Source organism: Hyla sarda, chromosome 5 (assembly GCF_029499605.1).
Source record: "Hyla sarda isolate aHylSar1 chromosome 5, aHylSar1.hap1, whole genome shotgun sequence".
NCBI lineage: Eukaryota > Metazoa > Chordata > Amphibia > Anura > Hylidae > Hyla > Hyla sarda.
The window spans coordinates 7,165,099-7,181,323 of NC_079193.1; the positions used below are offsets into that span (position 1 = coordinate 7,165,099).

A 16,225-nucleotide genomic window follows, 5' to 3' on the forward strand; every position below is an offset into this window, starting at 1 on the left:
AACAGATTTTTCTCATATCCGTCTGTAATATAAAAAGAAAGAAAAAATACTTAAGCAATTGGTTCTCACATATTATATACAGAACAAAATGAACATGTCATAGGAATCAGGGCTACAACGGAGAAAGCTATTTAATCATTTTCGGTGTCGTTTTGAATTCGACATTAAGGCCTCGAGGTCTCATGGTGTTTAAAGTGAAAATCCATTTCAACTCACGTTTTTTGAGGGCTGTTACCCTATTCCCACCCCTTTTGAGTGGTGCAACGTGGTCCAAGAGCATACATTTTAGATCCTTTTCTTTGTGCTTGGCCTCAGAAAAATGCTTAGAGACGGGTAAGTCAAGTTTTTGTTTTCGTATTGAATATCTATGTTGGTTGAGGCGTGTCTTTGCATCTAGACTCGTCTCACCAACATAGAACATATTACAAGGACACCGGAGCACGTAAATCACAAAATCTGAATTGCAGTTCAGATAATGTCTTATGTCGTACTCTCGTTTGGTATGAGGAAGGATGAATTTGGATCCCTTGTGCATATAACTGCAGTTGACGCAGTTATAAGGGAACCTACAAGGGAAACTGCCAGTGCTTTTGACGCTCAGATATCTCTGCCCCTTGGTAGTGGTAGATATGTCTGATTTTACAATTTTATCCCTAAGATTAGGGGCTCGGTGAAAGGACATGAGTGGGAGTGATTTAAACTCAGTGACATGTATATGTCCGTCGCGTACTAGGTGCCAATGTTTACGAATAACTGATGATATTGAGTGAGAATTCTCACTGTACGTGGTAATGAATGGAATACGGTCATCATTGGCCTTGTTCCCATCACCAGGATCCATGGTTGTGTCCTGCTCATGTTTGTTTTGTCTCAATCTCTTAATGTGTGTCATGTGAGTCTGAATACGTTTTTTGGGATATTGTCTGTATCGAAATTCAGAACTCATCTTCGACAGTGCACAATCCAATTTCGCATCGGTATCTGTGATGCGTTACGCACGGAGCATCTGGCTGTATGGTAATGCTCTTACCAACGCTCTTGGATGTGCACTGTCGAATCTGAGAAGAGTATTCGTATTTAGCAGATACTTTCCCATTCACTTGCTTTTAAAATTATCAACATAAATATGTTTAAAATGTAATATAAAAAATCGCCACTAGGTAGCTCTGTTCTGTTCCCTGCCACAATTGATACAGTGAGTTTGGTCTTCTCCCGGCAGGAGACCAAACTCAGGAAGTGCTTCTCTGCACTGAGCTTGATTGACATCTGCACAGAGCCCCACTGAAAGCTGCACAGAGCCTCAATGAAATATGGAAAGAGCCTCAATTAAATATGAAAAGAGTCTCACTGAAAGCTGCACAGAGCCTCATTGATACATGAATAGAGCCTCACTGATACATGCACAGAGCCTCACTGAAAGCTGCACAGAGCCTCACTGAAAGCTGCACAGAGCCTCACTGAAAGCTGCACAGAGCCTCACTGAAACATGCATAGAGCCTCACTGATACATGCACAGAGCCTATCTGAAAGCTGCACAGAGCTTCACTGAAACATGCATAGTCTCACTGAAAGCTGCACAGAGCTTCACTGAAACATGCATAGAGTCTCACTGAAAGCTGCACAGAACTTCACTGAAACATGCAGAGTCTCACTGAAAGCTGCACAGAGCCTGAGGTCTTCTATTCATCACAGCACTGCAACCATGTGAGGGCGGAAGTAATCCCCCAGCAGGCTTCACTGATGTCATGTCTGCTGGGAAACACCCACTATGTAAGCAAGAAGAAAGGTAAGATACACAGCTTTTTAAAGCTCTGAAATTTGTTTTTAAGGGTGGAAGGAGTGTTAGTAGTTAGGGATCATAACCTGAGTTAGTTTAGAACAGTTTATTTGTTGACAAGAACTTTTTAAAGAATGGGAAATAGTAGTTGAGATCTTTTATTATTCTATATGAATGAACAATACAGAAAGTTAATCCACCGCTCATACCTGGGACGGTGATAAACAGGAAGCACCAACAACATATACAGCAGTTTAGGGGTTTCAACCATTTTTGGCTCAGGAAAGAAAGAGGTAAGTGATCCCACACTGTCACCGAGGTCTCCAATGCCTTCATATATGCAGTACAAGGCAGCAGGCGATCTTGTTATCTTCACCCCTAAGTAGCGGACAGATGTAGTGTTCCAACACCGTGGGAAAGAAGAGGACCAGAGGGGCCAACAGGGACCTTTTAGTAAGAGGGTTCCACATTTCTCAGGCTTAAAGGGGTACTCCCGTGCCCCAGCCTTCTGAACATCCGGTTCAGAAGGCTTGGAGCAGCAGCCGCGACATCACAGCCACACCCCCTTGTGATGCCATGCCCTGCCCCCTCCATTGATTTCTATTATATTCATTGATGTCCCATAGATATCAATGGAGGGGGCATGGCGTCACAAGGGGCGTGGCGCTGATGTCGCAACCACTGCTCTAAGCCTCCTGAACTGGATATTCAGAAGGCTGGGGCACGGGAGTATCCCTTTAAGGTATAGCCTGATAAAAATCCTATTATATGTAAGTCAGCTAAGAGGGCGGAAAGTGTTTGTCGAGAACGTGAAATCATAAGGATGTTGTTAGATAATGCTGTAAATTTAGTAATCGTGTTGCCAATTGAATTGCCGGGGAATAATGGGGAATGTTTGATGTGTTGGAGCCAAGGGTCTATGGATAGGTTAAAATTCCCATGAACAGTTCCCGGGATGTTCTTACCGTTCAAAATTCCTGTCCAACAAGGTAGGATACAGAAAGTCCCATCAGACCTTTCTACGCATCCAAGCTAGGATGATGGGGGCCCTGAATTGTAGAGAATGTAGCTGCCACTGCCTTTCGAATGTTTTTCAGAGTGGCGATTTTGTACTAAACCTTGTTGGATGACTGAAAGGACGTTGGGCAAGAAGGTCTGCAAGCCAGATACTAATATTACAGAGAGAAGCTTATAACCTTAAAGGAGTACTCCGCTGCTCAGCATTTGGAACAAACTGTTCCGAACGATGGGCCAGAGAGCTCGTGACGTCATCGCCCCCTCCCATAGACTTGCATTGAGGGGGCGGGGCTATGATATCCCAAGCTCCCGGCACCGGCTCCAGCGTTCGGAACAGTTCTTTTATAAAAGAAGAGTTATTGGGCGATAGGACTGGGTAAGTGCGAGACGTTTGTTGGGTTTAGCTAGGAGAATGGTCCAGGCCTACAGAAAATTCAGGATCGTGATAAGATCTTTGTCAGCCAGATTATAGAGTGCAGTGAAGCAGGGGCCAGTTTCGATCTACTGGCTGCTTACTATGTCCGGGTATACTGCGGTGAGTTTCCCTTATATACTTACATATTCTCCTACCAGAGCTTCTTTTTGTGCTGTATCCTTCCTGCCCTAATGTTGCGCCCCCTGTGCTGCTGGATGGCGCTACACGTGAGCCGACCTTCCAGTTATTTTTCTCGAATCTTACTTTACATATTGTTCTCTTAGTTGTCCTTGGTAGGGAACTGTAATTGTATTATCCTATGAATGCTGCATTTATTGACTTTTATGTAATTCCTGCTATGAAATATTTTTATTTTCAAAAAACAAGAAAAATGCTACAAATAATTAATGCACAAAAACGTATAAAACACTATTAGCGATCTAGAACCTTCATTAAGTTTCAAAGTGTCTTTGTCTTTCCCACAAATTTCATCAAGGAGTCACATCAAAAGTTTTCATTGTTCAGGGTCTAATTATTAAGACCCCAACCAACCTCCAGCTATCGTGATCCTATATTATACTCCAGAGCTGTACTCACTATTCTGCTGGTGAGGTCACTGTGTACATACATTACATTACTTATCCTGTACTGATCCTGAGTTATATCCTGTATTATACTCCAGAGCTGTACTCACTATTCTGCTGGTGAGATCACTGTGTACATACATTACATTACTTATCCTGTACTGATCCTGAGTTATATCCTGTGTTATACTCCAGAGCTGTACTCACTATTCTGCTGGTGAGGTCACTGTGTACATATATTACATTACTTATCCTGTACTGATCCTGAGTTATATCCTGTATTATACTCCAGAGCTGTACTCACTATTCTGCTTGTGAGGTCACTGTGTACATACATTACATTACTTATCCTGTACTGATCCTGAGTTATATCCTGTATTATACTCCAGAGCTGCCCTCACTATTCTGCTGGTGAGGTCACTGTGTACATACATTACATTACTTATCCTGTACTGATCCTGAGTTATATCCTGTATGATACTTCAGAGCTGTACTCACGATTCTGCTGGTGAGGTCACTGTGTACATACATTACATTACTTATCCTGTACTGATCCTGAGTTATATCCTGTATTATACTCCAGAGCTGTACTCCCCATTCTGCTGGTGAGGTCACTGTGTATATACATTACATTACTTATCCTGTACTGATCCTGAGTTATATCCTGTATTATACTCCAGAGCTGCACTCACTATTCTGCTGGTAAGGTCACTGTGTACATACATTACATCACATATCCTGTACTGATCCTGAGTTATATCCTGTATGATACTTCAGAGCTGTACTCACGATTCTGCTGGTGAGGTCACTGTGTACATACATTACATTACTTATCCTGTACTGATCCTGAGTTATATCCTGTATTATACTCCAGAACTGCACTCACTATTCTGCTAATGAGGTCACTGTGTATATACATTACATTACTTATCCTGTACTGATCCTGAGTTATATCCTGTATTATACTCCAGAGCTGTACTCACTATTCTGCTGGTGAGGTCACTGTGTACATACATTACATTACTTATCCTGTACTGATCCTGAGTTATATCCTGTATTCTACTCCAGAGCTGAACTCTCTATTTTGCTGGAGGTGGTCATGTCTCCCTATAGACTCTCCTTGAGGGGGGGGGGGGTGTGTTATTGTGGGAATAAACAGTTTTCATAGGGCCAAGCCTTAAAAACAAACAAAATTCCTTCAACCTATTGTCCACCTGAGGAACAGACAAGACACCATAAATATTTATTACAAGGTTTCTTTTTTAATAAGTAGACTTGGTTACACTTTACGGGACTCACAGGGCCTGTAACAAACACGTTTCACGTAGTCCTTGTAGGCCACCATGTCCTGACACGGCCTCTTCTCTGAGATTTTATTTGGAGAAGCCGGAGAAATCTTAACATTGCAGACGTTTTGAGGAGAAGCATTAGGGGGGATTTTAGTTGGTTGGATCCCACGGGGTGTCTGATGCAGCAGGATACTTGATGGCGATGTAAACATGTTTGTGTTTGAAGAGGTCTCCTTGGACGGAAGCTGTGGGGACTTGGCAGACTTTGCCCAACCATTACCAGATTTGGACGTATTGTGCGTGTGAAGGTGCAGATGCAACAGGGACTGAAAGCTGAACGCTTTCTTGCAGAAGGTGCACTTGTATAGTCTCTTCCTCTCATGCTTGGACCTGTGCAGATAGAGTTTCACAAGTTTATCAAACTTTTGCCCACAGTCATGACACACGAGGATCAGCTGATGGGACAGTACATGCCGAACTAATGTGCTGTGATGCCTGAAGCATTTCTTGCACTTCTTACACTTAAAGAGTCTCACAACATCAAGCCTTTTAAGAAGCTCTTCTGAAAAAGGTTCCTTCTTCATGGACTTTTGCCCTTTTGCAAGGTCCACAAACAATAAGGGATCTGAAGGAATAATAGATGGGGGTGGTTTATCTGTGACTTCAACAAGATTAGGAAATGGTTGTGTGCCCCGGATGTGGGCTGAGGGGCGGTTGCCATCTGCCTCAGGTTCCTTTGAAGGACTTTTGGGTTGGAGTTTGCCATCTCCACTTTCATCTATGGAGTGAACCTCGGCATGTCTAAGAAGATAGGTCAGCCTGGTGTAGACCTTCTCACACTTATGACACTTGTACACCTCACTCCCCACGTGCTCTCGCTGGTGGTTCACTAGTGCGGTCTTGAAACGGAAGCGTTGGTGACACAGGGAACATTCCAAGAGTGTTGAGTGAGCTTCTTTAGTATGTGATTTCAACTTATAGAGAGATTTGAAGTTCTCCCCACATATTGCACATGGCTTCAGTTCCTGGTGCACTTTCCGGTGTTCCCTTAGGTCTCTTACTGACTGGAATGTCACCTGGCACTTATGACACTTGTATTCAATGACTTTGTGGGTCCTCTGGTGTTTCTTAAGCTGGCTGGGCTTCTTGAAGCATTTCTCACACAAGGGGCACTTATGAGGTTGTCCGCGGTAGTGACTCTTCTGGTGCCCAATGAGATGATGCTCCAGGGTGTAAGCTTTTCCACAGTCTTGACAGACAAATCGTTTCTTACCATACTTTGTGTACCTGCAGTAGCATTTGTAGACTCCTTTGCACGTGAGACATTTTGGCTGAAGATCCTTTAGCTTTTTTTTCTCCCCGGGAGTTTCACAGTCGATCTCTTCCTTTTGGGTTTGGTTTTCTTCAGGAACTTTACTTTCTACAATGCAAAGATAAATTTAATTAAAGGGGTACTCCAGGGAACTAAACCCATAGCCCATCCTTTCCCTCTCACCAAACTATGTATTTGTCTAAATATCATTCATTAGCTATATAGAGCAGTCTCCCTCTTTCAGCTGTCACTTACATGCAGCAAGTGAGAGAAAAATTGAATTTTAAGATCCACTTTGTCTCCTCAGTGAGACCTAGCCCCCACCCGTCAAGACAACACCACCTGATTTCTGTCTAATTTTTGTTTGGTCTAGAGCTCTGGCTGTACATTCACACCTCCCCTCCCTGTGTGAGGAGCTTGTGAGCTGTGAGAGAAGAGCAATGAAGATTCTCAGTCACAACTGAGCACATATCTGCTGTTTTTACTGCTGAAGATCTAATCACTGACTTCTGCTATTCAGAACACAGCATGATTTATTGCTGGAGGAAGGATAGTCTGAAAGAAAAGACATGTAAAGTGTGTGAGCTGCAGTGTAAGCATGCACACAGACAGTGATAGCAGTTGGCTGGCAGCCATTACACAGAGCTGCACTGACTTCTGGGAGTTGTAGTCTATGCTGCAAACAAGGAAAAAAAAGTATTTAGGAGACATCAGGGGCCAAAGGAGCTGCAAAAGCCACACAGATAACTACAGAGGACACAGAACAGGTATTGTGGTGACTTTGGGACATTTTTATGTTTCTTAACTTCCCTGGAGTATCCCTTTAAATCAAGATGTTCTCCTGTATGATTCCCATTCTTCTCCAGTATCATAAGAGTTAAAGTGGTATTCCGGACAAAAACAACTTTTTTCATATGAACTAGCTCCAAAAAGTTAAACAGATTTGTAAATTACTTCTATTAGAAAAATCTAAATCCTACTAGTACTTATCAGCTGCGAAAGTTGTGTAGTTCTTTTCTGTCTAACCACAGTGCTCTCTGCTGACACCTGTGTGTCTGTCTCAGGAACTGTTCAGAGCAGGATAGTTTTGCTATGGGGATTTACTTCTACTCTAGACAGTTCCTGAGACAGACAGAGGTGTCAGCAGAGAACACTGTTGTCAGACAGAAAAGAACAACTCAACTTCAGCAGCTGATAAGTACTGGAAGGATTAAGATTTTTTAATAGAGGTAATTTACAAATCTGTTTAACTTTCTGGAGCCAGTTGATTAAAATAAAATACAATGGAATATCCCTTTAACAGATGAAACATTTTACCATAAACCTTGCACCTTCCCACCATCCCCATGTAAATGAACCAACTAATGGCTAAAAAGCCATCTCCGAACAGGCGGAATCGTCAGGTTACTGAAGGATTGTCTAGTTACAATGAACCCAAACCATTGTCTTTTACATGTGTCGCCTCATCAATTCAGAAATGATCATTCATGTAATATGCTGCCTGCACTAGTCTGTCAGAGGAAGAGCTGCTGCTGGTCAGTAGTGACACAGAGGGGGGGGGGGGGGTCATAAGCAGAGGCCCCCTATAACATCTGTAGGTCTCAGTTCACATGGAAAAGGGTTTTCCCAAGAAGATGATCCCTTTATTGCCATTGTCGTATGCCACATTAGTAGCCAGGATTCTGCCGTCTGGTTACCCCCATTCCATTGTAGACTATGTGATCATATTGATTCAATGTTCAGCCACTTACTAGGTACAATATATCTGGGGGCAGACAGCACAGCCGGGAAATCCACCGTTCTTCTTCTCCGCAATGCTCTTGGCTTTGGACTCTCTGTTTCTAGAAGATAAAATCAGATATGGATTCTATATGAAGCCAGGACAAGGTTAACCATAAGGTAAAGACTCTAAAAGCCTGGGAATGGGATGATCCTGCTATACCACCCATAGAATATATAGAAACAAATCCTTAAGTCACGCCCCCAGACAAAGCTCCTTAGCAAAATGGCATTGGGGGCGGGATCACTTATAGTAAGTAACTGAGGGTTTGTTGCAATGTTTGTTTAATAGGATTTACTCGTAGTTGTCGGCTTTATACCTATATGTAACTTACTGTAATGTAATCATGCACACTGCACTTTGTACACATCTCTGACCTGGTATTGGTTGGACTATTATGTAATACACACTTGCTCTTTTTTTTTTTTGCAATTAAATAAAGATTTAAGTATTTTTTCATTATGTTTAGTGGGCTTCCTATTTGTGTTTATGGTTTATGATTGGCACCCCATGTAGGAGTTTATACCAGATGGGACCCATGGCTGATGCTGGACGTCCCTGATCAGGTCGTCGTTTGGCATTAACCCTTTAGACGCGGCATTTAAAACAGGAAAAATCTACCGCAACAAAATTGTGGGTCCCAATCAGCGGAGAGGATGGGTCCAGTTTAAAAGGAGAAATTTTGCAAAAATGTACTTCTCTCCTATCCACAGGATAGAGGATACGGAGCTGAGACCCCCACAATCTTCTGAATGAACTACTTATAAGTTAACTTTTGCTGAGGTTCCTCTTTAAAGAAGATGGCCTGGATCTCACTGACCCTTCAAGCTGAAAGCCGGTCCAAAGACAGTCCTTGAGGTCAGCCTGAGAAAAGGTTCAAAGGGAGACAAGGAGAGACCTTTAAAGGGGTACTCCGGTGAAAACCTTTTTTCTTTTAAATCAACTGGTGCCAGAAAGTTAAACATATTTGTAAATTACTTCTATTAAAAATATTAATCCTTCCAGTACTTATTAGCTGCTGAATGCTACAGAGGAAATTCCTTTCTTTTTGGAACACTGATGACATCACGAGCACAGTGCTCTCTGCTGACATCTCTGTCCATTTTAGCAACCATGCATAGCAGATGTATGCTAAGGGCAGCATGGTGGCTCAGTGGTTAGCACTGCTACCTTGCAGTGCTGGGGACTTGGGTTCAAATCCCACTAAGGACAACAATAAATAAAGCGTTATTATTATAATAACTTCGGCAGAGAGAACTGTGCTCGTGATGTCATCAGAGAGCATTCCAAAAAGAAAAGAATTTCCTCTGTAGTATTCAGCAGCTAATAAGTACAGGAAGGATTAAGATTTTTTTAATAGAAGTAATTTACAAATATGTTTAACTTTCTGCCACCAGTTGATTTAAAAGAAAAAAGGTTTTCACCGGAGTACCCCTTTAAGAACAATACTGAAATCTTAGAAAGAAAGTAAATTTCACTCCAACTTCAAGGAGAGCTTGATTAGCCAGTGCTTTGCTATATGTGGTTTCCTCAAGGTTGGTGCTTAACCCCTTAAGGACACATGACGTTCTCATACGTCTCCATGTCCGAGTCCTTAAGGACACATGACGTATGAGAACGTCATGTGTTTTGCCGGCCCCCCGCAACCATCTGGAGCGGAGCCGGCGCCCGATGCCTGCTGAAATCGATCAGCAGGCATCGGGGCATATCGCCCAGGGGGGTCATGATGACCCCCCATGTCGGCGATCGCGGCGCATCGCTCGTCAATTCAGACGAGCGATGCGCTGCGATTCCGTTCCCCGCCGCTCGCCGGGCGGGGATCGGAGCCGGATGTCTGCTGATTTCTATCAGCAGACATCCTGGCAGTGTGCCGGAGGAGGTCCGGAGGACCTCCTTTACCGGCGATCGCTGCAGGACGCCGGTAACTACTAACCGGCGTTCTGCAGCGGTTCCAGGTCATCAGGGTCACGTGTGACCCTGTGACCTGGATATAGATGGTGACTGGTGGTGTAGTATACACCACCAATCACCATCCATGCTGTACTGGGGGCTGGCATTGTGGCCACCCCCTCAGTACAGTTGTGATTGGGTGGCCAAAGTGGCCACACCAATCACAATGTAATGGGAGGGGATCTGGTGGGCTAGGAGCACGTTGCTCCGTTCTGCCCACCATTCCACAGAGATCTGGTGTGCAGGACGGAGCCCCGTGCTGCCCACCATCCCCTCAGTAAAAAAAAAGTGCCCCTTGCCCCCTTTCTGTGGCCCCTTGGCACAGAAATCCCCAGGGATAGCTTTAGATTAGGTAGGGACAGGTTAGGGTTGAAAAAAAAAAATAGTTTTTAATTTTTTTTTTTGGCGTACCTCAGTGGGTGTCCGTGGGTCCGTAGCACCTTTAGCTGCGTGACCCCGGCCCTGCTGGGTCGCTGCGGTCTGCCGTCAGCCTTTTTTTTTGGCGCAGATCTTTTTTTTTTTTTTTTTTTCCCTAAGCGTGTGTGCGGACCCTCTTAGTTATAAAAGAGCGGTCCGCCACCGTTTGTTAAAGCCCACCCGCCGCTGATCAGTCCCGTAGTACTGATCAGCGTTTTTTTTTTGTGGTGCCGGCGCTTTTTTTCGGGTTTTCTAGCGTGTTTTTGCCCCCATAGGCGGTCCGTGCCACCAGTAGCAGGCGTGTACTGTGTGGCCGGACCGTACCTGTGTGTGCGGCGTGCCTCACCGCTGTCAGTGATTTATCACTGATCAGCTTTTTTTTTGTGGTAAAGGCACCTTTTTCGGTTAACGCAGATTTTTTTTTGCACCCATAGGCGGTCCGTGCCACCAGTAGCAGGCGTGTACTGTGTGGACGGACCGTACCTGTGTGTGCAGCCTGTCCCACCGCTGTCGGTGATTTATCACTGATCAGCGTTTTTTTTTTTTGGTTCAGGCGGGTGCATTTTTTTCGGGGTAAAGCGTTTTTTTATTTATTTTTTCGGGTTTTTTGTGTGGGGGTCTGTGAACAAGCCACCAGCCACTGTCCTGGGCTGAGTGGCTGGACCCCCCACTGACTTCTGCGCCCCCTGCCGCCACAAGCGCTAATCAGTGCGCACACCACTGATTAGATAAACGCTTATTTTTTTGGTGCAGGGTTTTTTTTTGCGCTAGAAGTCCCCCTTTTTTTTAAAAGTCCCCTTTTTATTTTATATTTTTTTCTGTTAGGGCGGGTTAGTTTAGTTAGGTTAGGCTAGGGCGGGTTAGGGAGGTAGTATCGCACCACACGCAGCACACACACCAATAAAGTTTTCCCCCCCACACACACACATACCCGTATCCCCATTAGAGTAGGGAAATGGCCCGCAGAGTGTTTTCGGCGGAGGAGGCATATGACCTAATTGCCTCCGACTCTGAAAGCATCTCAGAGGACGATGAAGACCCCACCTTCCTTATTTCATCGTCCTCCTCATCATCTAGTTCAGATGATGAGCCACCAAGGCGGCGAACTCGCCGCCATGCGGTGCCGCAAACCTCCTCTGTCCTTGAGCCTGTGCCCCATGCTAGTATGAGTCCCCCTGGCGCTCATACTAGTGAAGCCCCCCTGCCAAGGTCACTGGTACCTCGTACCGGAGAACTTGACTGGGCTGAGCCAGCGGACCACGAGCCCGTGATTCCTGAGTTTGTTGGCGACTCAGGAATCAAAATTAACATCGCCGGGTTCACTGAAAAGGACTTTTTCGGTCATTTTTTCAGTGACGACTTTGTTAATTTGATGGTTACACAGACGAATCTGTACGCCCAACAGTTCGTCGCCGCTAACCCGGGCTCACTTTTAGCTAGACCCGGCGGCTGGACTCCAGTCGATGCAGCCGAAATGAGGACCTTTTGGGGCCTTGCGCTGCATATGGGTATAGTTAAAAAACCCTGTGTCAGGCAATATTGGAGTGGGGACGTCTTTTACCAGACACCCCTCTACAGTATGGCCATGACACGTTCCCGGTTCGAGGCCATTCGGAGATGTTTGCATTATGCTGATAATGCGGCATGTCCCCCCCGAACTGATCCCGCGTATGACCGCCTGTATAAAATCAGGCCGGTCATCAATCACTTCGGGGCCAGATTTTGGGAGGCCTATGTCCCGGGGCGGGAGGTCTCTATTGATGAGTCGCTCATCAGCTTCAAGGGGAGACTCAGCTTCCGGCAATACATCCCGACCAAGCGAGCGCGGTATGGCGTGAAGATGTATAAACTTTGCGAGAGTACCTCCGGGTACACTTGCAAGTTTATGGTGTATGAGGGACGAGATTCCCGCATTGAACCCCCAGATTGTTCCCCCACTCTGGGTGTTAGCGGGAAAATCGTTTGGGGCCTTTTGCACCCATTGCTAGATAAAGGTTACCACCTTTACGTGGATAACTTTTATACTAGTATCCCTCTCTTTTCATCCCTCGCCGCCAGATCCACGGTCGCTTGTGGGACAGTCCGGAAGAATCAAAGAGGCCTTCCGCCCCATCATTCCCTACATGCTCCTATCCCCCGGGGTGAGTCCCGTGCCTTTTCCCATGAGAACCTGTTGTTGGTCCGGTATAAGGACAAGAGGGATGTCCTTATGCTCACCACAATTCATGGGAATGGCAGCACCCCTGTCCCTGTGCGAGGTACCGCGGGACCGGTCCTCAAGCCCGATTGTATTCTGGACTACAATCGGTATATGGGGGGAGTTGATCTTTCTGATCAAGTCCTCAAGCCATATAATGCCATGCGGAAAACACGCGTATGGTATAAAAAGGTTGCGGTCTACATGGTACAGGTTGCCATGTACAACTCTTTTATACTGTACCAGAACGCTGGCAACACAGGGACATACCTGGAGTACCAAGAGGTAGTTCTAAAGGCCCTCATCTATGGTGATCGCCAAAGAGCGGGTCAGAGCACCTCTGGAACTTTAGGTCCCCGGATCGTCCCCGGCCAACACTTTCCATGTGTGATCCCCAACACTGGAAGGTCGGGACGAACCCAGAAAAGATGCAGAGTGTGTCACAGGAAGGGGAGACGGAGGGACACCACCATTCAGTGTGACACTTGCCCCGATCATCCGGGCCTCTGCATAGGCTGCTTCAGGGAGTATCACACTTCCATGGAGTACTAAATTTTCCATCCTTTGCCCTAAATTTCATTCCCCAGAATTCGGCTCCAATGTACCAGTCCAGGGTACATTATCTTCCAAATTTTATACCAAAATACCCTACCCCCAAAAAATCAAACCCAAAACCTCTTTCCCAATGCCCCTCATAATATCTTTGTCCCCCAAAAATGGGTCATGGGACACAGAGTCAACAGCATTGGAGGTTTGCAGTTGCCTCAAATGCGCAACGCTCTCTCTCTCTCCACCTGAGCGGGTTGCGCATTTGAGGTAACAGAATAGGGACGGCCCCACATATCCCCTTCCCAGAATGATGATTCAGAGTATAGGGTTTGGGGCGGGCATCATTTTTACTTTTGGCTGTACTCTGGGTCATCATTCTGGGAAAATAATTGGCATATCAGTTCTAAAATTGCAATTTTTTCCCCCCCCATAGTACACTTCATCCATTCCTGGAAAATAAATGAAGGGAACACCCGTCTGTTCCAAATCTCCACTTCACCCTATACACCTTCCCTAGGGGGTGTACTGTTTGTAGTATTCTCACATGTGGGTGTTCCTTTCTTGTATTTTCCTCTGAATGTATGTAACTGTTAGGTCCGTAACAAACATCCTCCTCAAATGCAAAGAGTTCTCGCTGAGCTCTGTCGTATTTCCAGGCGACAATTCGGAGTCACATGTTAGTTGTTCCCAGAAAAATGAAGCAGAGTATAGGTTGAAAATTGCAATATTCAAAAGCTACCCTTCCTCCATTCCTGGAAAATAAATTTAGGAAACACCTGTGCATTAAAAATGTCCTCTTTACCCCTATACCCATTCCTCAGGGTGGGTACTTTCTGTAATGGTGTCACATGTGGGTGTTTCATTTTTGTATTTTCCTCGGAATGTATGTAACCGTCAGCTACTGATATGCCAAAGGTCACAAATACAAAGTGACCTCCATGACTTCTGAGCCTTGTTGTGCGCCCGTCCAGCACGTTACCCCATATGTGGATGTATTTTTATAGTCAGGGGGAAAAGCACTCCAAAATGTGTAACCCAATTCCTCATATTACCCCTTGTGAAAATGTTAATAAGGGGTAATATGAGCATTTTACTGTAAAAAAAAATCTAATTTTTCAATTTATGGCCCACTTTTCAAAAAACCTGTGAGGTGTAAGTACTCACTATAACACTGTTACGTTCCCCAAGGGGTCTAGTTTCCAAAATGTATGCCATGTTTTTTTTTTTTTTTTTACTGTCCTGGCACCATAGGGGCTTCCGAAATGCGGCATGTCCCCAGAGCAAAATTTGTAACTCCTCTTCTGAGACCTGTAGTGCGCCAGCAGAGCACTTTTCACCCCCATATGGGGCGTTTTCTGAATCAGGAGAAATTGGGCTTCAAATTTTGGGGGGTATTTTCTGCTTTAACCCTTTGTAAAAATGTAAAATTTTTGGGAAACCAAGCATTTTTGGTAAAATTTATACTTTTTTTTTTGCATATGCCAAAGTCGTGAAACCCTTGTGGGGTATTAAGGTTCACTTTACCCCTTGTTACGTTCCCCAAGGGGTCTAGTTTCCAAAATGGTATGCCATGTGTTTTTTTTTTGCTGTCCTGGCACCATAGGGGCTTCCTAAAAGAGGCATGCCCCCAGAGCAAAATTTGCTTCAAAAAAGCCAAATGTGACTCCTTCTCTTCTGGGACCTGTAGTGCGCCAGCAGAGCACTTTTCACCCCCATATGGGGTGTTTTCTGAATTGGGAGAAATTGGGCTTCAAATTTTGGGGGGTATTTTCTGCTTTAACCCTTTGTAAAAATGTAAAATTTTTGGGAAATCAAGCATTTTTGGTAAAATTTATTCTTTTTTTTTTGCATATGCCAAAGTCGTGAAACCCTTGTGGGGTATTAAGGTTCACTTTACCCCTTGTTACGTTCCCCAAGGGGTCTAGTTTCCAAAATGGTATGCCATGTGTTTTTTTTTGCTGTCCTGGCACCATAGGGGCTTCCTAAAAGAGGCATGCCCCCAGAGCAAAATTTGCTTCAAAAAAGCCAAATGTGACTCCTTCTCTTCTGGGACCTGTAGTGCGCCAGCAGAGCACTTTTCACCCCCATATGGGGTGTTTTCTGAATTGGGAGAAATTGGGCTTCAAATTTTGGGGGGTATTTTCTGCTTTAACCCTTTGTAAAAATGTAAAATTTTTGGGAAATCAAGCATTTTTGGTAAAATGTATTCTTTTTTTTTTGCATATGCCAAAGTCGTGAAACCCTTGTGGGGTATTAAGGTTCACTTTACCCCTTGTTACGTTCCCCAAGGGGTCTAGTTTCCAAAATGGTATGCCATGTGGTTTTTTTTGCTGTCCTGGCACCATAGGGGCTTCCTAAAAGAGGCATGCCCCTAGAGCAAAATTTGCTTCAAAAAAGCCAAATGTGACTCCTTCTCTTCTGGGACCTGTAGTGCGCCAGCAGAGCACTTTTCACCCCCATATGGGGTGTTTTCTGAATCGGGAGAAATTGGGCTTCAAATTTTGGGGGGTATTTTCTGCTTTAACCCTTTGTAAAAATGTAAAATTTTTGGGAAATCAAGCATTTTTGGTAAAATTTGTTCTTTTTTTTTTGCATATGCCAAAGTCGTGAAACCCCTGTGGGGTATTAAGGTTCACTTTACCCCTTGTTACGTTCCCCAAGGGGTCTAGTTTCCAAAATGGTATGCCATGTGTTTTTTTTTTGCTGTCCTGGCACCATAGGGGCTTCCTAAATGAGGCATGCCCCCAGAGCAAAATTTGCTTCAAAAAAGCCAAATGTGACTCCTTCTCTTCTGGGACCTGTAGTGCGCCAGCAGAGCACTTTTCACCCCCATATGGGGTGTTTTCTGAATCGGGAGAAATTGGGCTTCAAATTTTGGGGGGTATTTTCTGCTTTAACCCTTTGTAAAAATGTAAAATTTTTGGGAAACCAAGCATTT

At 44.6% G+C, this 16,225-nt stretch overlaps 1 protein-coding gene across 1 annotated transcript in view; it reads right to left on the reverse strand.

Moving 5' to 3' along the window:
- Positions 1–5,024: 5,024 nt before the first annotated feature.
- Positions 5,025–16,225, reverse strand: part of LOC130272845 (zinc finger protein 90-like) — a 52,590-nt gene continuing 41,389 nt past the window's right edge. Inside the window, exons 4-5 of the mRNA XM_056518801.1 lie at positions 8,146–8,235; positions 5,025–6,502 (exon numbers count right to left, since the gene is read on the reverse strand). Of these exons, the coding sequence (XP_056374776.1) occupies positions 5,073–6,502; positions 8,146–8,235 (1,520 nt within the window). The 3' untranslated portion in view covers positions 5,025–5,072. The remainder of the gene's footprint in view (positions 6,503–8,145; positions 8,236–16,225) is intronic.